At 33.5% G+C, this 21,952-nt stretch overlaps 3 protein-coding genes across 3 annotated transcripts; all 3 read right to left on the reverse strand.

Moving 5' to 3' along the window:
- Window positions 1-12,388: 12,388 nt before the first annotated feature.
- Window positions 12,389-13,269, reverse strand: LOC110913742 (ATP-dependent DNA helicase PIF1-like). Its single transcript, XM_022158565.1, has 2 exons — window positions 13,041-13,269; window positions 12,389-12,966 (listed from the first exon to the last, which is right to left on the reverse strand). The coding sequence occupies exons 1-2, from the start codon at window positions 13,267-13,269 to the stop codon at window positions 12,389-12,391; spliced, it is 807 nt and encodes a 268-aa protein (XP_022014257.1).
- Window positions 13,270-13,407: 138 nt separating this feature from the next.
- On the reverse strand, window positions 13,408-18,062 carry LOC110913743. Its single transcript, XM_035984295.1, has 9 exons — window positions 17,951-18,062; window positions 17,642-17,839; window positions 17,303-17,545; window positions 16,753-17,191; window positions 15,711-16,651; window positions 15,325-15,639; window positions 14,222-14,971; window positions 13,819-14,047; window positions 13,408-13,699 (listed from the first exon to the last, which is right to left on the reverse strand). Exons 1-9 carry the CDS (start codon window positions 18,060-18,062, stop codon window positions 13,408-13,410), a joined length of 3,519 nt encoding a protein of 1,172 aa, XP_035840188.1.
- Window positions 18,063-19,194: 1,132 nt separating this feature from the next.
- Window positions 19,195-20,915, reverse strand: LOC110913744 (replication protein A 70 kDa DNA-binding subunit B-like). The gene is made up of 8 exons (XM_022158567.2): window positions 20,763-20,915; window positions 20,387-20,666; window positions 20,192-20,294; window positions 19,976-20,103; window positions 19,791-19,875; window positions 19,581-19,716; window positions 19,319-19,496; window positions 19,195-19,208 (listed from the first exon to the last, which is right to left on the reverse strand). The coding sequence occupies exons 1-8, from the start codon at window positions 20,913-20,915 to the stop codon at window positions 19,195-19,197; spliced, it is 1,077 nt and encodes a 358-aa protein (XP_022014259.2).
- Between the last annotated feature and the right edge of the window lie 1,037 nt (window positions 20,916-21,952).

Consider the following 21,952-nt stretch of genomic DNA (forward strand, 5'->3'; position numbering starts at 1 on the left):
GACCGAATAAATTCACCGTTTTTGAAATTGTGAGTTTCAAGGAAGCGAATCTAGATATTTCAAAAGATGAAATGTTCAAACGAATGAGATGGAATGGTATAGTTTTTCAAGGTGATTGGGTTCAAGTCAAAAGATATATGATCTATAGATTCTTAAAATGAATGTGAAGAACTTTTTGGAATTAGTAAAATTCTTTGTCAGAAGAAAACTTACCTTGATTGGTACCTAAGGAAAATTTAAGATTGACCGGTTCAAAATGAAATGAAAACATGAAAATGATTTGGCAAATATTGAATTATGATATGAGAAAATCAATGTGCTGAGATGGGTGATTTGTAAGAATACATGAAAAGACAATGAAGTTAGAGTTTTTTTTGTCTTAATACACAATTGTATTCAGATGATTTTAATCAAAATGTTTGATTTAAAGATAGGTGATATTTTGGTCTACTAAATACCTTTTCCTTTTATGTTATCATAAAGTAGAATAATAAATAAATATAGATAGGTTTAAAATATCAAAAACTTGTAATAGTTTTGATAAAATTATGATATATGTTTTATAAATAGGTTTACCCAATATCGTAGAACTCATGATTATTATTTTTAAAATCAAGTATGTTTACTATAAGATTAGGGTATCATGAAAGTAGAATAATAAATGTTTATTTTAATATCGAGCATACTTAAATATTGGGTTGCGTAAATGACATTTGATATGTATATATTATAAAAGAATATTTCTATAAGTATTTAATAGTTGTGAAATATTAATTAAGATAATCATTTATTTATAATATGTTTTGTTCATGAATGCTTAGACAATTATTTAGATAATTTTGTTTGTCCCTTTAATTATTTTTATGAAAATATATTTTCTCTTTACAGTACGAAGTATATATATTTCTATATATAATATAAAAATATTTTTTTTACATGTAATTGAAATTTACTAACTAAGTATGATGACTTAATTTATATATAGTAAATAGTTATTATCATGGTTGGATATTGGTTAGTGCTGCCTTGTTTAAGCATAGGTGATCAGTCCATGCCTAACTAAGGCTAGGCTATCCAATACAATAACCCTAGTATTTTAAAATAATACTAACATTATCACTATTAATATTATTACTAATAATAAAATTAATATAAATTACCAATAATAAATAACTAAATGAGAGTATACCTTAAACATAATTTTATATGTAAAATATAAATTCTGCACCTCAATGGTTTTAACAAGAATTTTAAATATAGTAATACTATATTATAAATTAGGTAATTACTTATGTAAGTTTCCATAAAATAAATAAAATTTATATTTTAAATTTATATAATGTTTTTCGATCAATGATGATAATAAATATCACGAAAGGCTCGATTGATGCTGTAAGAACTATTTAAGAGATACACGGAAATAGGACATGAAATGGGGTATCCTTATCTTAGCACATAATTGTGTTAAGATTGTTTGTATAGAATAAATCAACAAAGCGGAAAAATAAGTAAATAACTAAATAATCAATCCGAGATTAGCGCAAGCTTCAGATTTTGTGAAAATGTCACCACAAGGTGATCGTGATTTAAAGAAAATGATTCAATGAAGTTGAAGACCAACAAGCATGTTATAGTTCAAGAAAATTGAAGTGCTTGTTGGGATTATTTTGAATATAATGGTTGCAATTCATCATATGGGACTTTGAATGGAATATGTATTGCGAGCAAGTTAACTGATTTTGAATAAACCGAGTTTGAATAAGAAAGTTCGACATGATCACAACAAAACCATGTATACCTTTCAAAAGAAACTCGAGTTTTTTCGAGAAACTCATTGCTTCGATATTAGAGAGTTATTGCTTTGTAAAAACGCGGTTTACAATGCAAAGATCAAGTATAGTGAAATGATATTTGAACTTTTGATAAAACAACAAATTGGAATGTTGCCTTCCTATGGTTTTCATAACTCAAATGAACCATATGCGCAACAAACAGTGCATGTGTAACGTGTGGATTTACCAAGAAATGAAATAGATCAATATTTGCTACTATGAAAAAAAATCCTCATGGTATGATGACCATTAGAGGAAGTAGAAACACGAAAGTCAACTCTTTATAGGCAGAAGTCAGAATTGCAACGAAAGAAATATAAGAGCTTTATCTGGAATTTCGTGTGATAACTTATTTGTTTAATGACATTATCAGAGAATGCCGAATGAAGTGAAATGAAATAGGGAATTTGCAAAACTATATGACTTCTTTTGTAGTGCTAATAATTATGACTCAGGTTAGACTATGCACCGATGTTTGTGAAATATTGTTCCAACGTACCTCAGCGATATTTTGATTGTTTGTAAGGTCATGTGGCAAAGTGCCGATTTTTGATTTAGGAGTTCTTTTACTGATGGAATTAATATTGGTGTCATCGTGCCTAATTTATATTTTTCAAAGGTCTTGCCTTGGAAGTTGTGTGTGATAAACTTCGACCTTTGTGGACGTATAATTTTAAGTTTCATGTGTTTTTCTTGTGCATTAGCACAACTTTACCGGCTTCTTACTGGCGTTAGTAGTTTATGGTAACGTATTGGAAATTCTTATATATTTTTTGATGGTGTCCCAATTTAATGGGTTTCCAATATTATTTTGTTGCACGAGTTACGAGGTAGATGATCAAACGAAAGAATGTTTGACATCGAAATTAAAGATATATATGCCAGAGATTCCTGATAAAGAAATCTATATACATATGCTTGTGCTTTATTCCTAATTATCAATTGTTATGGCTTTTGAAATTTCTTATAGATATACATATCTATATAATCATATATTTCACATGCTGTAATATACATATCCTTTATAAAATCAAATGTATTTATCAAATTCATATTTCCAAGGACCAGTCAGAAATCTGGTTAAGATATTATTTAGGGAAATCTTGTCACTTGTTTGACATATCATATACCCCGTCTTACCCGGTACTCGCCGGAGAGGTAATCTCAGTATATCCGGACAAGCTGGAGAGTCTGCTACTCTATACCCAGTTTTGCCGGAGAAAAATTTCTATTTCCCATAAATAGTATCTTTTCAAGATTTTAAAAGTGCCTCTTTTATTAGGACTTTTATCCAGAATCAAAGAAATTTGTATTCCCATAACATATCTTATTCTAGACCAAATAATATCAATAAGCAAGAATAAATAGCAATTAAGTGCTATTGCCTGCTAACTGTCATTCTTATGACATACCAGTATCCATTACATTATACTTATATAAGTAATTTACCTTAAAGTTTATTTTAAGGCAAAATTCTTAAGTTCAAGTCTAAATATCATTCAGAATGTTATCAGATAATATTAAGTTTCTAATTTTCTGTTTAAGCTTAGGTATTATTATAACACCTATTTGCGTAAACAAGTGGCTTAGCTTATACTAAGGCATCTTTTCTTATGTGCAAGTCTAAATTCTATCAGATGTGCTACCAGTTAATAGCAATCTCCTAACTCTTTTATTTAAGTATTGTTATCACAACACTTATAGGCTTAAAGCAGTGGCTTAGCTCTGATACCACCTTCTGTCACGACCCCCGACCCCATCCTGGCCGGAATCGGTGCCGTGAGCAGTCCAGTGGTACCGGTGATTATTTTGAAAAACATTGCAGCGGAAATTTCATCAGGACCGTGAGTTAGGAAAAATATCAGAGTTTAGAAACACCGGATTTTATTTCAAAAGATGGAATAAACTCCATGTTTTACAAAGGTAGCTTTTAATAAAACAATATTTCTTAATTTGAAAATAAGCCACTTCTTGAAGTCCTTCAGTGTCGGATCCAATCCTTACTCCAATCTCTTGTAATTACCTGAAACGCGTTTTAAAAAGATTTTGTCAGCGGGAAATACTGAGTGAGTTCATTCAGTTTTTAGGAAATGACCCATAGTTATAAATTACAGCATAAGAGCGATTACAATGGTTCACATCTTATCTTTATCTGGCTTTCTGCCACAATGGTGACAAGTCACAATGGTGACGATGGTCATACCACTATTAGGTTAATGAACTCTAATAGTGACGTTTCTCCCTAGTAGGTCAATGAACCTAACTGGGAGAAATAGTAATGTGCACAATACCCCACTAACCAATAAATCAAGATATCCACGACTTAGTCCCTGTAATTATAACTTTTGAAAATACTTTGAGGTATTGTAAAACAGTTTGAGAAAAAGAGAATGACTCACTAATCATCATGCAGGATTGAGTTAACAAACTTCTTGATTCTACTTTTCCCGATAATTAAGCATGTACTTTATTATTCTGGATCTTCTGATGATTTAATAGTTTGTTTGATTGTAAGGGTGTAGTTGGGAGTGTTTTTGGTGGTTTAACAGAATGGAATATGTATTGGTGTAAAACCCAAATCAAACCTTAACGAATTTCACAAAAACCGGGTTAATGATCAATATAGCTTTTACGATAACTCACGAGATCAAATTCTCCCAATAAATGACAAAGTGCAATACTTCAACTCATTTATCGTATTAACGACAAACGACAAAGTATAATACTTCAACTCATTTATCGAATTATCGACAAACGACAAAGTATAATGCTTCAACTCATTTATCGAATTATCGACAAACGACAAAGCATAACCCAATGTGGGCGGCACTTAGACATTCTTTGGACATATTGATTGCTCGGAAAATGAATCGTAATAGCGATCGAGTTATTACCCTGTTATTGCGGCAGAATTTCGATATTAGGTGGGTTTTTGTAGTATTTCGACGATATCTCGTTGCCTGAATCGAATTTGCTCGTCGAACCAACGCAGGAAATCAAGTGCCAAACTCCTCTATTTATACTGGAAAAACGGCGCGCTCGCGTGTCACGACAGGGAAACCTGGTCCTGGCGCGTGGCGCGAGAGGTCACTTTTAATATGAGGTAGCCACGCGTCCCAGTAGCTTGGGTGAGTCGACGGTTCGTTAAAATTCAATTTCTATCGAAAACAGTTTGGATAATACTAACTAGGAAATACCCCCCCCCCCCTGAGTTTTAGGGGCCCTGATCCTGATTCCGATTGTTCTGAAAATTTTAGGGTTCATGCAGTATCACTTGGGGGTCTCAATCAGGGTTTCCTATTGGACAAAATATAATAAGAAATAATAGTTTTGGTGAGAGTTGTTACACAAGACACGCTGATGCGCGCGCAAGACACGCTGATGCGCGCGCAAGACACGCTGATGCGCGCGCAAGACACGCTGATGCGCGCGCAGGTCTGCACCCTCATGCGCGCTGCGTCCTTTTGGCTCACTGCCATGCGCGCCTGTGCGCGTGTGCCAGGTCACCTGTGAGCTTATATGAGCACGCCACACAGTCGCGCCGTTTTGGCTCACTCTGGTGTGCCGCGCACGTCACATCAGGGCCCATGCACCATGCGCGCAACCACGTGCGCCATCAAAGCACCACATTGCGCCTCATCGCCCACGCGCGCGCGTGTGTGAGTTAGGGTGCTCCGCTCCCTTCGCGAGTACACTTAGTGAGTGCTTCCATGAAACAATAAGGATGGAGAATTCCCACTTAAATACCCCTTTAAGTTTCATCTCTCATCCGATATGGGACAAGGTGCCACTTTCCCACTTTTTTTCAGCATTCAAATTTCAAACACCAAACTTTGAGCATCGATATCTCATTCATCTTATCTCCATTTTGGACGTGGTTTAGTTCGTTGCGAAGCTCTTCCAACATAGAACACAAACCCACAAATAAATATATAAAACCCGCTCATTTTATTATATTTATTTCTAGTCCAAAATAGGAAAAAATCATTTTCCTATATTTGTGAAAAATGTTATTTCCACAAATTTCCAACATAAAGTACTTATAATTTTTTTATAATATAACTTAGGACGCTAAAATTACAAGCGGTTATTTAAATAAAATATTAAATAATTTTTATAATATTATTTGATAGGTAGAGGATCCTGTAAAAAAGGCCTAAAGTGTGAGAAGGGTAAGAAAGAAACTCAGCCATTAGATCTTTTGATCTAATGGTTGAAATCAATAGAGACCAAATTGTAAAATATTTTCATTAATTTGGACTGATTTGAAATATCTAGGGGCAATATAGTCTTTTAAACCCACTAGAAATTAGGTAATGCACATGTAACTTCCCCCATCTTTTTTAAACGTCAATAACTTTTTATACGTAACTTTAAAAAAATACACCATAATAACGAGCGTTTTTTTATCTTTAATATGAGTACCGTATTGCTATACTTATATAGAGAAAAAAATATGTTTCGATCAGATGTTTAGTCAATGAATGGTGTTATATACTATAACACTTGCTGAATGGTTTATATACTTACTGAATGGTGTTATATCTTTGCTGAATGGTGTTATATACTTGCTGAATGGTGTTATATACTTACTGAATGGTGTTATATACTTGCTGAATGCTGAATGGTGTTATATACTTGCTGAATGGTGTTATATACTTACTGAATGGTGTTATATACTTGCTGAATGCTGTTATATACTTCCTATAATTAAGGTGACGGTTATGGAAAGTTTTTAATTAATTGAATTAATGATAAAATTACTTGTTTACCCTTTTCAATTAATTTAGATCTAATGGCTGAGATTCGTTCTTACCTTTCTCACACTTTCGGTCTTTTTTACAATAACCTTACCCTTATTTGATAACCATATTGGTATAATACACACATTTATTTAACCAGAGTAATACACAACTTTTTCAAAGACATATTATTAAGTATATAACATTATATTTACTCAAGTCATATAATATACAGGATTCTAACTTAGTATGCGTACATGTATTTTCAATTCTTAAAAATGGTATAAGTCGTTCAATACGATTATACGATCACGAGGTTATAAAAATGGTTGATTTTGTTAATTGTTTGAATTAAAATAAAATGAATGAACTACATTCTAGCGGGATTGTTTAATTGTTTAAATAAGTTACCCCAGTTTTAACTTTTCTTGATTACTGTGTCTTGTTACAAGAATCCCAGGCAGTTTAGTTTCTTGTTTATGGTTTTTATTCAAGAATCCTAGGTGCTTTACTTTTTTGTTTCTTTGTTGTATTTTTCCTTCAGTAAAAAATACTTAAGTATAATTATGTAATTATGTTTCAACTTTCAAGTTAAAAAGGTGCTTAATTGTTTGAAAAATTTATGTAATTATGCTCATATGTGAATATTGTTATACCCCAAAAGATTGATTGTATACAAAGTGTTTGTAAAAATATTATGAAATTAAAGGTGATTTTATGTGTGATTTATATTGTATCGGTGTTTACGATTAAATTTCATGATGAAGAAGACAATGTTGATTACAAATAAAATGTAGGAAACAAAATCCTAAATCATATCATATAAAACGGATGATTATGATCAAATTAATAATTAACTAACTATCCATACTGAAATTTATTTTTAACTACATCTTTTTAACCTTCTTTATATTTTGGAGTAAACGGTTATTTTTGGTCTCTGTGATTTTATCATTATCGTCACATTCATTCAAAAAAAATTCTCGCATTTGGGTTCTTTTGGTTACAAAAACTTACCGTTATCATTTACTTCACTAACTTCTTAAGGGTGGTCGGTATCCATTCGGTGAAGTCATTGGGGAGTGGCAGTCACCGCTCGGTGATGGGATGCCAGCTTCAAATCAGTGAGTGGGGAGTGGTGCTTGCGGTGACTACTCACCGATGCTCAAATCAGTGAGTGGGGAGTGGTGCTTGCGGTGACTACTCACCGATGCGGGAAGAGGAGGGAAGGAGGAGAGGGGGTATAATGGTGGGTTCCAACCTCTTTCAGCTAATCACAATTTTTTTTTTAAATTCTTTACCACTCTCTATGTGTTTGAACCATTGCCAGTGATTGAGTGCAAAATAGGGAGTGAAATGGGGACTTGACATGACATGATGTTATTGGCTAGAGAATACTCAAACACCCTAAGTGATTGAACGGCTTCCTCCACCCTAATAATCAAATACGGTATTATCCACGTCACTATCGTTTACCTTAACTTCTTAATAATCAAATAAAGTATTATCCACTTCACTAACTTCATTTATTTATTATGTTAATATTAACAAAAGTATATATGGTCGGTCAATAATTTGATTATTAGAAGGTTACATAATCTTTTTGATTTTTATAGTTGAAGTTATAACAACACAAACTTACATTTTGGATATTAAACAATAGACACATGGCTACATGAGTACAATAAACTATAAATTATATCGGTGAACAAGGACTCCCTTGGTCTGACGGGTCGGAAACATAAGAAATGATATTTATTCTCTCGGCAAGGTCTATGCGAGTAGAAAAGCTAAGCCATAAATTCAAACTTATATACAAAAAATATTAGTAATAAGACAATAAATGGTTCTCTAAATAAGTCTATTATATATAGGCTATTGTTTTACTATTTTTAATGGGTTTTATATGTATTTATGGGTTTTTGTCAATGTTTTCAATAGCGGATCAGTCGAACCATGTGTAAGAACCATGTGATGCCGTAAATGTTATAAAAATAAGTAGGGTTAAATGAATTTTTTTTAATAAAAATCTGGTTCAACCGAACGGTTTTGTCTAACCGGCCGGTTCAACTCAAACACAGGTCTGGCGGGGAGAATCAAACCGGTCAAACCTGTGACCGATTCGATTTTCAAAACATTGGTTTTTGTTATAAGAAAAATAATAATAAAATATATTTAAAAAGGGATATTAAAAATTTAGGTCGTGTACAATCACCCACCCTAAATATGGTGTGTGCCGACCTTATTTATTCATGTATAAAATTGTATCCGTTTCATCTTTATAATGTTTTTTTAATTGCTAATATGTTATATTTATATACTATTAATTTAAAACAATCTTAGGCATGTTGATGTACATTGTGCTACTTTAGTATTTGTTGCTTTTGTTTATTGTACCTTTAGCATATGTGGTGGTATAGTTGCTACTCTTTTTACTATCTTTCCCTATATACATGTCCACCCTTTGTCTTCCACTTTACATTTACATTGCAATTAGGATTAGAGAGAGAAAAGGAAGGAGGGGAGCCGACCATGGCCTCTGGTTCGCCACCCTAACCCCACAATAGCAGCGCCGACCATAGAGGTTGCCCAATAAGACATTTGGTCATCGTACTGTCGGTAAAAAGTCGTAATCCAAGTGGTGCAAATCACCAACATCGTTTTTTTCGGTTATAACTATATTTGTTACTATTTACCTAACAAATTGTATATAACGAATCGGGAACCGCAGCGCAACACGCGCGGAGTTTAATACTAGTGTATATTAAAAACTAAGTTTTCTAAGCAAAAAAATTGCTTTGAAATCTTTTCAATATTAGCATATAAAAGTCAAACTTGCAATTTAGTCTTTTAAACACTAAATAGATAAGTTACATGAATACAAAAAACCAAAATCTTATTCTTGAACGATACTCCATTTACCTCACGACTCAGAAGCATTAGGAGATCTTCATGGATTTATATGTCGCCTTGTACAATATATATTGTATACATTTTATGGTTCTAATATTTATGATGTATCTGCATTTATAAATTTTAGTTTTGCAAAAAAACACTAAGTTTGTTCAACAATTATTAGAAAGTTGTTATACAATCTTACGATTCTTATTGTCGAAGTTATAACGAACACTAAATTTGCTTTAAATTCATTTCAATATTAGCATATATGAAGTCAATAATATCCTTAGGCTATGCGGTATGGGCCCGTCCTTCCTCTCGTTCCCACCCGGCGACGCCAGCAACACCATACCCCCCCCCCCTGAGTCCCCGTCCTTTCGTCGCTTTTTGGACGTTGGCTACGGAACAATTTGTGGGCCCCGGTTTCAAAAAGTTACCGTTTAAAAAAAATTAAGTTTCCTTTTTCCAATAAAAAAAACAAACGGTCATAATCATCCAAAGATATATATTTCCTTTCCATTTTCACCTCTATTCACAAATCTACCCCCAAAATTTCATCTCTCTCACTTATTTTTTATAAATCTTCTTCCCACTTTTATAAAACTCATACTCTATCATGGAACCCTTCAACAACCCGAACAATCCGAAGAACCCGAACAATCCCAACAACGCGACCCAACCTAATGTTTTCTCGGTTCCGGCATATTATCCGACGCTAGAACCGAACCAATGCTCGCAATATTCATCAAATGCGTTTGCATCATTCCAACACTCGCCAAACCAATTCGCTCAATTCTCTCAAAATCAAGCCCTTCAACAAATGATGTTGCGGGGTGCTTATAATTTCCCACCGAACCCGACACCACCCGTTCAACCCCGACCGATCCCGACGCAACCCTTTCAACAATCCGAACCCGACGACGATGTGGAGGTTGTTCCCGAAACCCAACCGGCTAAAGGAAAAGGAAAACGAAACAAAGGCAAGCAAGTGGTTGGTGAGCAATCGTCCAAACCGAAGTCGACTAAGTGGACGCCAATCGAAGAAGAAGCCTTAGCCAAGGCTTTCATAGCCACGTCTAACAACAAGACAAAAGGTTCGTATTTTTTTTAAGGTTTATCTTTTTTTTTTAAGGTTTATACATTTTTTTAAGTTTGTTTTTCTAAATTTTTTTTAACAGTTTATAAGTTTTTAAAGTTTGTTTATTTTTTTTATTTAAATATTTTGGTCAACAGTTTGGTTACTTTGTTTGAAGGTTTTTTTTTTTATTTTTTAACAGTTTACATATTTTAATTGTTTGTTTAATTTGTTTAACTTTATATATTTTGTTTGTTTTATTATAGGTAATAATCAAACGGGTGACGGGTTTTAGTCCAAGGTTTTGGCGAAGTTCCTCGAACTTATGGACCAACGCCCGTATCGTGATATCGACTCGGTGTCGTCAAAGTGGCGGAAATTGAACTCGGCCGTCAATAGGTTTTGCGAGGAATATAATAAAATATATACAAGTGGGCGTCGTAGCGGCATGAGCGACGACGATGTTTTCAAACAAGCTTTGGACAAGTATAAGTCGAACAATGGTAATACCAACTTTACTCACGTTCGCGCGTGGGAAATTATGAAAAAGGAACCGAAATGGTCGCCGATTCCTAACGAGGTGGAGATGGCGAAACGCCAAAAAACATCGGAAACGGGTAGTTTTAGCGCCGGTGGATCGGACGCGAGGTGTCACATAAACTTAAATGATGACGCCGACTTTGACGAAGAGGAGTACGCCGTACATGAAGCGGAGCGTCCACCGGGCCGAGACAAATCAAAGAAGGAGCGGGCCAAGGGAAAAGAAAAGGAAAAGTTGGACCCGAAGATGGAAGAGTTTATGGAAAACTTAAAAATGTACAACGAAGTCTCGGCCCAAAAGACGAAGGCGAAGGAGCGGGCCGTCGAAGAAAAAGCTCGTGTAGCGGAAGAAAAGTTACGCGAGAAGGTCCGATTGTCGAATGAGAAAATCAGAATTTCGGATGAAAAAATTCGGCTCAAGGAATGGGAAATAATAACGATGGATGTCGATCAGTATCCCGAGCACAAACGTTCGATGTTGAAAAAACTTCAAAACGACATCATGAAGAAGCATAATATTATTTAAGTCTATGTTTGTTTTTTTTTAAGTTTATGTTTTGTTTTAAATTTATGTAATGTGGTTTTAATATTAATGAAAATATTTTGTTAGTTTATTTTTTAAATGTTAAAAAAATAGAAGATTAAAAAAATATATAGAAATGATGGGGAGGACTATGACTAGGACCATCCTCACATACCCTCTAGTTTTGGGGGATGGATCATCCTTGGGAGGACTATGACGTGACGCCTACGTGGCGGATGGTCCTCCAAGGATGGGATGTCACCATACCCTCTAGCCTTATAGAGTTATACTACCGTCACTGATTATCATAAAGTCATGTTTAACTTTATGATAATTAGTGAGGGTAGTATAACTCTATAAGGATACTAGTTTAAGAACCCGCGAGGTTCGCGGGTGGACTAAAACACAAATGAATAACTTTAATTTATTGAAGTAATCGTTTGAATTAAATAACCGTTCAAGTAATAATAAATTAGTAAACTACAATGAGACAAATAATGCAATATCTCGAGATACATGATGATGCAAATTTGTGTAATATTGTGTTTATGGAAGATAATGGATAGCGAATTATAAGTGAACGTACTGTTTATTTATGTATAGTTTTAGGTTAATATTTAAGTATGTGTATGAGTATACATGTTTTTTATTACATTAACAAAATTGATTAAAAAACAACAAAAAATAAACATTAAATGACTTCAAAAAAATGTTATTATGATTTTTAGGGAACAGTTACATGGAATGAATGATCGAACGATGAATGAGTACATGGAGATCACAAGTCACGAAATACTTCTTTGTAAACTACATTTGTCGTTTTATTAGTAGGTTTGCCGTCATTGTCCAAAATCAGAAGTTTAACTCCTTGTCTGGTTTTAACTCTCGATAAAGCAACATACAGCTGACCATGGGTGAAAACTTGCTGTTTCAGATACAGACCAACTCTAGACAGTGATTGTCCCTGACTCTTGTTAATAGTCATTGCGAAACAAACAGCCAACGGAAATTGTCTCCTTTGAAACTCAAAAGGAATTTTTTTATCAGAAGGTATCAAACTAATCCTTGGTATATAAGTGCGAGTGCCTATGTTCCCTCCGGATATTATCTCGGCTTCTATTACATGGTTATACATTTTTTTGACTTGTAGTCGTGTACCATTGCAAAGACCATTTTGTTGGTCAATGTTACGTAATAGCATCACCGGCACGCCTACTTTTAGTGCTAGCCTATGATTAGGTAAGCCGGATACTTTAAGACCGTTAAGCACATCAGGAGAGTATAGTTTTTGTTGTGTAGCGTTTGGATTTTCAGACTGACAAAGACTGTCTGAACTAAGATATTCTCGTTCTTCGCCTGGGAATAGTGACAACAACCGATCATTAATTTCATGCACAACCGGTTCTTAGGTGCAAGTATAGCCCTCTCACTGAAATAATTTTGATTGTTGAAGTTTTCAAGAATTGAAGGATACACAAAATCAATTAAAGTTGAAATGGGGTCCGATGTATCAGTGATCAGAAGGTCGCTTGGTATTTCAATTGATGCTTCTCCATCATTTAGACCACCAACATTTCCCTCACCTATATCCAAAAGCCATTTTGCAAATTGTTTTATTTCTTCAGCGTCCGATGCTGAACTTCCAACTGTTAACCTCATGTTTTTTGTTAGTCTCAGCAACTTACATGTATTCCATAGATAAGACGAACTTATTGAGGCATTGACAATCTCTTGTCTTCCACCATTTGGAACAACAGGAAGGATCTGTCTAAAATCGCCTCCTAAAACAATAACCTTTCATCCAAAGCGGATATTTGATCTGTTGGAAGTGTCGATATTGAAAATGTCATTCATTGTTCTATCCAACGCTTTGAATGCATGCTTATGGACCATAGGCGCTTCATCCCATATAATCAAGTTTGTTTCGTGTAGTAGTCTAGCTACATCTCCATCAGGTTTTATATGACAAACTAAATCCTCTGTAAGATTCAATGGAATACGAAACCTGGAATGCGCGGTCCTGCCACCAGACAATAACAACGACGCGATCCCACTGGAAGCAACGTTTAATACAATTTGACCTTTTGATCTGATTGCCGCAGATAATGTCTTCCATAAGAAGGTCTTCCCGGTCCCACCATAGCCGTACACAAAAAAACCCCACCTTTGTTACCTTCAATTGCGTTGATTATTTGTTGGAAAACTGACCGTTGCTCCTCAGTTAGCAAATTAAGTTGATTATTAAATTCAACTTCAAGATTGGTTTGGTCGTAGATACGCTCCTCGTTAATCAAACGATTGTCTGAATCAGACATAGACGCATTATCTGGGTACGGCATTGTCTCAAATCTTTTGAGTGATGAGTTGTTTCTAGCTAAGAATTTTTCAACTTCACTCAAAACGTAGTTTTTAAGCTGCTCATCTGGAATTGATAAAGCTGTAAAAAATGGAAAAAAAATATATTATGAAATCAAAAAATATTTAATGAACCAAACCATATATCATAAATGAAACACAAAACCATGTTTTCTTTAAACCGAAATTGTTTTTTTTATCGCAACCAAAAACAAAAAAAAGGGGAGAAGAACAACATTTTGTGTAAAAGAATTACCTGTAACTCGATGATATTTTCTAAGTCTGTAGATAAAGTCGTCTGTCATGTATCTCCATGTGCTTTCCCATACAACCTCTGGTCTGGATAACGTATTTGTTAATAGCAAAGTAGCAAATAAATTACGAAGATACGAAGGGGATCCTGTTTCATTTGCTTCCTTGATTGCCTCAGTGTATTCTGTGTCATCGTCCAAAAGACCGAGTGCATAACATGCATCTCTAAATGTATCATATACCTTACCATCAATTGTTTTAATATCATCAAAAGATTTTGGTCCTTTCACTTTGTTAAGAAGAATTCTTAAAAAATATGCTTCCCCAAGAGACGGACTTACAGCGTGAATTCTCCCAATTGACTTATGTCTTTGTCTAGGTTCCCAACAACGTTTATCAAGCTTCCATACATACCAACTTGGAAACTGAACATATGTAAGTGTACGGGCCAATGTGTCATTCGGGTCTTTGTTACGTTCCATCCAGGAAAGAAACATTGAAGCTTTGACAGATGGTTTGTTAAGGACTTGATTAATATCCTCGTTGGGTCCAAAAACAATAGGTTGTTTTCCGGGAAGATGGAAAGGCAGCCTAACAGAAGGAGTCCTGTAATGCACATCGTAGGCGAAGATCCTCCAAGATGCCTCACAAGCCGATAGATACCTACAATCATAATATTCTTTGACCTCGTCTTGTTCTAGTTCTTCATTGTTATTATCATGTTGGACAACAGCAACGGTTGCTCTATCAGGGCCTTTATTTATATATTTAAACAAATATTTAATTGATCCGGCTTGATTGCACCACTCAACATTTATATGTGCCTGGTACCGTTTCAAAAGTTTTTTGTTGTATGGCACAACACTTCGGTTGTCTAAGTCTAACGGCGAAGCTTGAATTTTTCGGCCGGGGGGGGCGAAAACGTATATACCAAAAAAAAATCTATAGAACCGGGGGGGGCGAAAACGTATATACCCACAAATTTCTATACGAAAACTAGATATATAACACTACTGATCGAAAAATTCGGGGGGGCGGGCGCCCCTCCCCGCCCCTTTTATCCTTCGTTCGTGTCTAAGTCGATTCCATTTTTTACTACAGAAGCACCATTATCTCTTCTTTTGTATATTGGGAATCCATTTGAATCCAGTGTAGTATGATCTTGAAATTTCTTTGGAAAACCCTTCGAACACTTATTGTCAACCATACATGGACAACTTAAATTAGCGTTACCACATGGACCATGAATCATATAGTCTTTCACAAGCGCATATAATTCTGCATCTTCATCTTCATCAGGGATTTCTGCAGTTATAAATGGATCAACATGGTCTACCGTTGGAAGTTTGGATTCATTTTCTAAGAATAAGCATAGGTGGGCATGAGGCAATCCTCTCTTTTGAAACTCGATTGTGTAAACAACTGTACAAAAAGAAATCATTAGTAGATTTAAATAATCTAATATGTATATAAAAAGCAATTTGATAAAATACCTGCTGCAACTTTTCCAAATAGATGGCGTTCTTTAAAATCTTTGCAAATTGAATCCAACTTTATTTTAAACAATCTGCTCAGTATATCGGGCCTATCTTCAGGTTTAAGATTTGTGTCTCTAAGAAACCTTTTTACCTCAGGCCACTTTGGATTGCACGTGATGGTTATAAAAAAATCCGGATAACCAAACCACTTACAGATAGCCATGGCATCTAAATAATTTTGCATCATATATCTAGCGCCACCGGTAAACGAAGAGGGCAAAAAGATTCGTTTTCCAACCTTAGATATGTCTTGTTGGCCCTTATTTCTTAATTCACATAGACTTTCATAGCTATCTGACCTTAGATTCTTTTGTTGAAGTCGTATGTAGTTAAGCCTTTCGCTCTCAATCATAGTATACGCATCAACCAAGAATTGTTGAAAGAGTCTCCTTGAATTTAGAATCAATGAAAACTGATTAATTCTGTCTTGCACACGATATGCAAAGAACTCTCTCATTGTACAATTTGGACGTTTCTTATTGATTACGTCTACGACACCTCGATGAGGGATGTCAATTCTGTAACCATCATCTCCATAAGGGAACAAAATAGGATATTGAAGTGCAAGGTATGAAGGATGCAATTCACTAATTCGTTTCAAAGTACCTGTCTGCGTTTCAATAACTATATCTCTATTGTTGATTGTGTTGGCAATATCCCCCACAATTAGAGCAGCAACTTCACCACAGGTTGGTAAATTATACGTTCGTCTATCCTTTTCTCTAATACCAATTAGACGAAGCTTTAGATTAAGATCAGGGTTTTCATGAAAACAGTCTCTAACCATCCTATAAGCTTTTACCAACTGATTTTCTGAATCTAAAACACATTTTATATGTTCAATCAGTTTACTATCAAGTTCAGCCACACTTGAGGAAGATGAATCCTTGGAACGACTGGTTAAAAAATAGCGGAGTGTCAAAAAACATCAATATTAATAAAAAAAATACTATAGAAAGCTTTGATGGGAAAAAAATTTATAGTTTATTATAATTACCTAAAAACCGATTGTTTGTTGGAAAGTTCATTTTCAGTATCGAAAATGTAGAGCTGGCAAAATTTTGGTTGATCTCCGTATTCCGGAAGCAGGCTTCCAGTGCTGTGGTAGTTCTCTCCACTAATTCTGTAGCAGAATGGTCCATTACCTCTGTTAACAGTGGGATCAACCTTACCACCCATTGACGTGAAAGCAAACATGGAGTTATACCGTCGAATATTATTCAAAAAATGTTTGCTTTCTTTATCCTTATACATAAAAAGTTTCTTATAACTTGGGACAGCATCTTTATAATCTGGTAGCTCTACTTTGCCATAACCACAACATAAGAAATAACATATTCTTCCTTTCTCTTTTCTTCCCCTTCCTTTTTCAGCATCCCATAATTTAGCATTGCATACTTCACAAGTAATACATTGGTCACCATGATCGAAATAATCTGTAAAGTTAGTTGAAGAAAAAAACAATATTACTTTACGAAGTATGTGTTTGTATAAAAATAATATATACTATTTAGTTAATTCAATAAATAAAGTAATTGTGATTATACCTGTTGAAACTCCTTTGTAAATTGCCTCATCTGTAGTTTCCTCTGTCGTCAAGTCAATCATTGGTATAGGAGATGTAGCTCGTGATTTACTTAATAACTTACGTTTTCCTGGCGACATCCTCTGTAAATAAGAACTTTCGAGAATAGTAGATGTGTTTCTAGAATTTGTGATGTTTGAAGACAGAGAAAAACGACGAATGTTTATTGGAGTAGTCAAGTTGTTTGTAAGACAACTAACATTACCTAAATAACATAATATACTCCAAATTATTAACTTTTTAAAACACATATACTGTATTTGAAATTAAATTTGGATTATTCGGTAAATATAATTTTTACTTGTAGGTACAACCGACGTTGTAGGAGTAACATTGTGCGTGTTGAAAGATATCAATCTTAAATCAGTAGAAGATGATAAAGTATTGGAAGGGTATAATTTTCGTTGTTGTAGACTTGTAGATCTTTTACTGTCTAAATATAATTTCCTTAACCTCCGTCTCTCTTTGCAGTCATTTTGAAGAAATCTCGGGTCAAAAACTGTAATATTATAATAAAAAACAGATAATTAACATATAAACATTATCCAATTAATAAATAAAATTTTTGTTAAAAATAGTATCCTACTTTAAACATTTATTAAAGTTTTACCTCCATATTCAATGGACGCCTCTGTTGTAACATTGACCATGTCATGCGGAATGGATGATGAACCAGAAGTAGATGTTATAACATCTATTGATTGTGATGTACCTTTTTGCATTCTATAACGTTTACCATCGATGTATAATTTTCTAAGTTTACGCCTCTCCTTACTCTCATCTTGAGTAAGTTTAGGGATGAAAACTTACAGACAATCATTAAATATAAAACACATATAAGCTACATGAAATATTAATGATACGGTTTAAATTGAAAATGTAAATATTGTTAAGATAAAGAGTTAAATAATACCGTTTGAAATGTTGCCCAATGGTGTTCGATGCTGGACATCTGAGATAATAGGAAATACGTGAGTATAAATACAATACATGTGTATAAATACAATTTGATGTATAATTACAACTAAAGTATTCGAAAATAGGAAACTGTAATGTGTAATACAATGGCATGTTATTTGACAAAGGAGTAACAGAAAGGAAGTTGTATTGCAGTTTGGTAGCATATTACAATCTGCAGTAGTTTGAACGATGACATAAAAAATGGAATGGGAATGGACCAGAAGTGATACGTTTCTTTCTTTCCGGCAGTGAAAATGATTTGTAAGTTCTTAACTTACATATTTATTAGTAACATTTATAATGTATAGTTCATTGTTTCATTTTTTTAAAAAATAATATGTTGTAATTATTATTTTTTGTAATAAATCAACCGGTTTTATATGTATAATTTAATTACATTAAGTAAACAAATAGATTTTATAGTATATATATAATAGTTATATAATTGGTTAGAGTTATATAAAATATAACAAAACAGCAGTGCATAGGTTTTCAAGTACCTGAATGACATCAAAAATTTTATCTAGTTCGGCAATCACAGTTGGATTGTCTGTTAATTTTGAAACAGAGTAACCATCCGATTTGTTTTTTATGTTAAAAGAACCGATGGCTATCTTGAATGCAAACTTCCTGTTGAGTAGAGCATTGAGTTCAGGCGGAAAATTCCCTTCGTTAGCTAACTGGCGAGTGATATACAAAAAATAATAATTTTGTCAAAAAGCAATGTAATGATAAGTAACTAATAATAATCGACAGCTATAAAACAAAACAACAAAATATAACGTACATCAAGGTTCTTATCCAACAGCTGACTCGCGTTAACCTTCAACAGCTTAAGCACCTCACGCTCAAATAGGGTGAGCGTCACAATCCCTGTACAATCCTGAACCCGTATCAGAACCCTGATCCTGAAACACGTTAATTATATGTTATACAACAGTAATGTAACGCATAAACATGTAAAAAATCAATTGATATCTAAAGTAATATTACCTCGGAACGGAGTAAACAGTCTTACTGTTACAGCCATCGTCCTTACACTCCAGAACCACAATATCTTCAAAACCATCGGAACCATCTTGCTTTTCTTTTGAAATTGTTTTTGTGGTGACTGCTCGATTACAATTTCTGCAAGCATTGTAAAACCAAGAATCCTCGGAAGCAAAACTCTTTATAGTTCCGACAATAATTACAAACTTTTTATGTACAAAAGATATTAAAAATGACGTCTTAATGATATGTCAAGTAAAGAAACATGGTAAAAGTTACACTTTTAGTACCTCCGAAATTTGATTTAAAGCTCCAATAGTACTGAACTGAAAATCTGAAAGATACTCTTCAGTAGGATCCTTTATTCTGGAGGAACTCAATCTAGAAAAGGTGGAAGACGTTTCAGGGGTAATGTTTGAAAGGAACCTAACAAAACATTAAATTCAACGTTATTTGTGAAGTCCGTCAAAAAGTCGGGATATGGGGATGTTAAAACATACCTCTTCTTAAAAGTTAATATGTCATCAATTTCAGCGTTGATCAACACGCGAGTGACAGTGTAGAGATTTGAAACATAAAGATACCCTATTGGTGTACACAAAATTCTCAAATTAATTTAGATGGACAATGGTTAACAACAGATTGTGTAATTAAAAAAATATTTTATGAAAATGTAGGAGTATACCTCCCCAGAACCTGTATTTTCCGAATTGCACAATTACAACGACATTTTTTTCATCTTGATTGTCCCTTTCAAAATCCAATATCTGTTCAGCATAAGCATCCCAAAGAGTAACATATATTTGCTTCCCTCTATGAAAAATAATAACAAAAACAAAAAAATTAGAATAGGAGTGATTGAGTTACATATAGTTAGTAGACAAAAAAAGGATTAACAAACTCTAAATCCTGAAGCATGAATGTTAGCTTCTTTTCTTGTTTCTCGTCTTTGGTATCCTCTTTTAGATCATAAGGAAAACTCTTAACGACAAAACCAATTACGTCTACAAATAAAACAATATTAACATAAAATTATTTGTAACATCATATAAATTACATATCGGTATTATATATTAAAAAAAAAAAGTCAATATACCAATAGGACTTTTAAAGGACTTGTTGTCGTCAGTCGGGTCTTCAACAACAGAACTAAAAGGAGAAAAGTCGAATCCCCACTCAGTACCAACAGGTTCATCACAAACCGAAACTATTGCGTTGTTGTTTAGATTAATCTTCGTCGGAATATGAACATACTTCACTTTCTGTCGATTCTCGCCTAATGAAGGATTACGGATGAACAAACATTGCTTCTCCTTCAACAAATGTTCATACTCTCTTGCAGTCTTGGCTAAGACAAAGGCTTGAATTTTCATCCCCTAATATATACAATAAGTACAACAAATTAATCCAAAAAAAGAACGTAAAAAATATGTATATGAAGTATCATTATAAACAATTTTATGTACACTTACTTCTTCGTCCATTAAAATCATATCATAGCAATAAACCTTTCGAGGATCATTGAAGGCTGCTCGACTCCATAGTCTGACAATGCGAACTTTGATGGTATAGTCATCCTGGTTGAGATTCAAATTTTTCAGCAACGTGATGGCTGGTTGTTCCATTCTACATAGCATGCAAAAAATGAAAGAATTGAATGGACATATAAAATAAGATAAACAAAAACAACATTTAAAATACTACATAGAAACCAATATGAAATAACTATTGAAACTCAAAGAAAACTCATACATTTTGGATGAGTGAAGGATGATGTTTCTTAGAATGAAGAAACGAAGTTGTGAATGAAAATGTATTTCGAAATTGGTATTTATGCTAATATATTATTTTTGGTCATTATTTTTCCCTTAAATCTATAAACCAGTAAAAATTTGTACAATCATTTAATTAGTTGAATTGCGAAGTATATTCAATCAATCAATTATTTTAAATAAAATTACAATCATTACCATATTTCAATTTCCATTTTCAATTTCGGAAAATTTAAAAATATCTTGATTTAGAACGAAAATTCAAATTTAAGATATTAATCTAATCTAGGAAAGTATATAGTCGATCCAAATTACTTAAGACTTGAATTACAAATTATATTCAATCAAAATATTAATCTATAATAATTTCACAATCATTACCATATCTAAATCATTACCATGTTTCAATTTCAAGTTTCATATACGCAAATTTGAAAAAGATTCAACTTTATGATTATGAGTATGTATATATAAAAAGTATATAATCGATTAAAATTACTTACAACTTGAATTTAGTCATTTATATTAATTAATAAATAATAAATAAATCATAGGCATAATCATAGTTAACAAATTAAAATTACAAAATATATGCAAGATTCCATTTTAAATATCTACATTGTGAAAACGGACTACATTGATTGTTGTACAACATCATAAGCAGTTGATGGTTTACATTGAGATGGATTACAGTGATTGTTGTACAACATCATAAGCAGTGGATTTGTTTAAAGTACAATGTAGTTTATTATGTAAACATGATATTAATGTGAAAATAATGTGATTAAACTTACCTGCTCGAGCCATCCAATATAGGTTCTAAACTCCCACTTCAGTAACTTTAATTGAAGTGTAACTATTAAAAAAAATAATAAAAAAATAATCAGTTC

This window comes from Helianthus annuus, chromosome 15, assembly GCF_002127325.2.
Source record: "Helianthus annuus cultivar XRQ/B chromosome 15, HanXRQr2.0-SUNRISE, whole genome shotgun sequence".
NCBI classification, from domain to species: Eukaryota; Viridiplantae; Streptophyta; class Magnoliopsida; order Asterales; family Asteraceae; genus Helianthus; species Helianthus annuus.

Bases quoted from the DNA above. Each gene is read 5' to 3' on its own strand.
- LOC110913742 (XM_022158565.1), bottom strand. From the start codon at position 13,269: ATGAGGTTAACAGTTGGAAGTTCAGCATCGGACGCTGAAGAAATAAAA. The intron at 12,967-13,040 runs GTGAGAGGGCTA...CACTATTCCCAG, and splicing joins CAACAATCAAAATTATTTCA to GCGAAGAACGAGAATATCTT.
- LOC110913743 (XM_035984295.1), bottom strand. From the start codon at position 18,062: ATGCAAAAAGGTACATCACAATCAATAGATGTTATAACATCTACTTCT. The intron at 14,048-14,221 runs GTAATTCTTTTA...CATTTTTTACAG, and splicing joins AAAATATCATCGAGTTACAG to CTTTATCAATTCCAGATGAG. The intron at 13,700-13,818 runs GTCAGTTTTCCA...TGCGGCAATCAG, and splicing joins TTGCTAACTGAGGAGCAACG to ATCAAAAGGTCAAATTGTAT.
- LOC110913744 (XM_022158567.2), bottom strand. From the start codon at position 20,915: ATGGAACAACCAGCCATCACGTTGCTGAAAAATTTGAATCTCAACCAG. The intron at 20,667-20,762 runs GTAAGTGTACAT...TGTATATATTAG, and splicing joins TGATTTTAATGGACGAAGAA to GGGATGAAAATTCAAGCCTT. The intron at 19,717-19,790 runs GTATGTTTTAAC...ATGTTTTGTTAG, and splicing joins ATATTAACTTTTAAGAAGAG to GTTCCTTTCAAACATTACCC.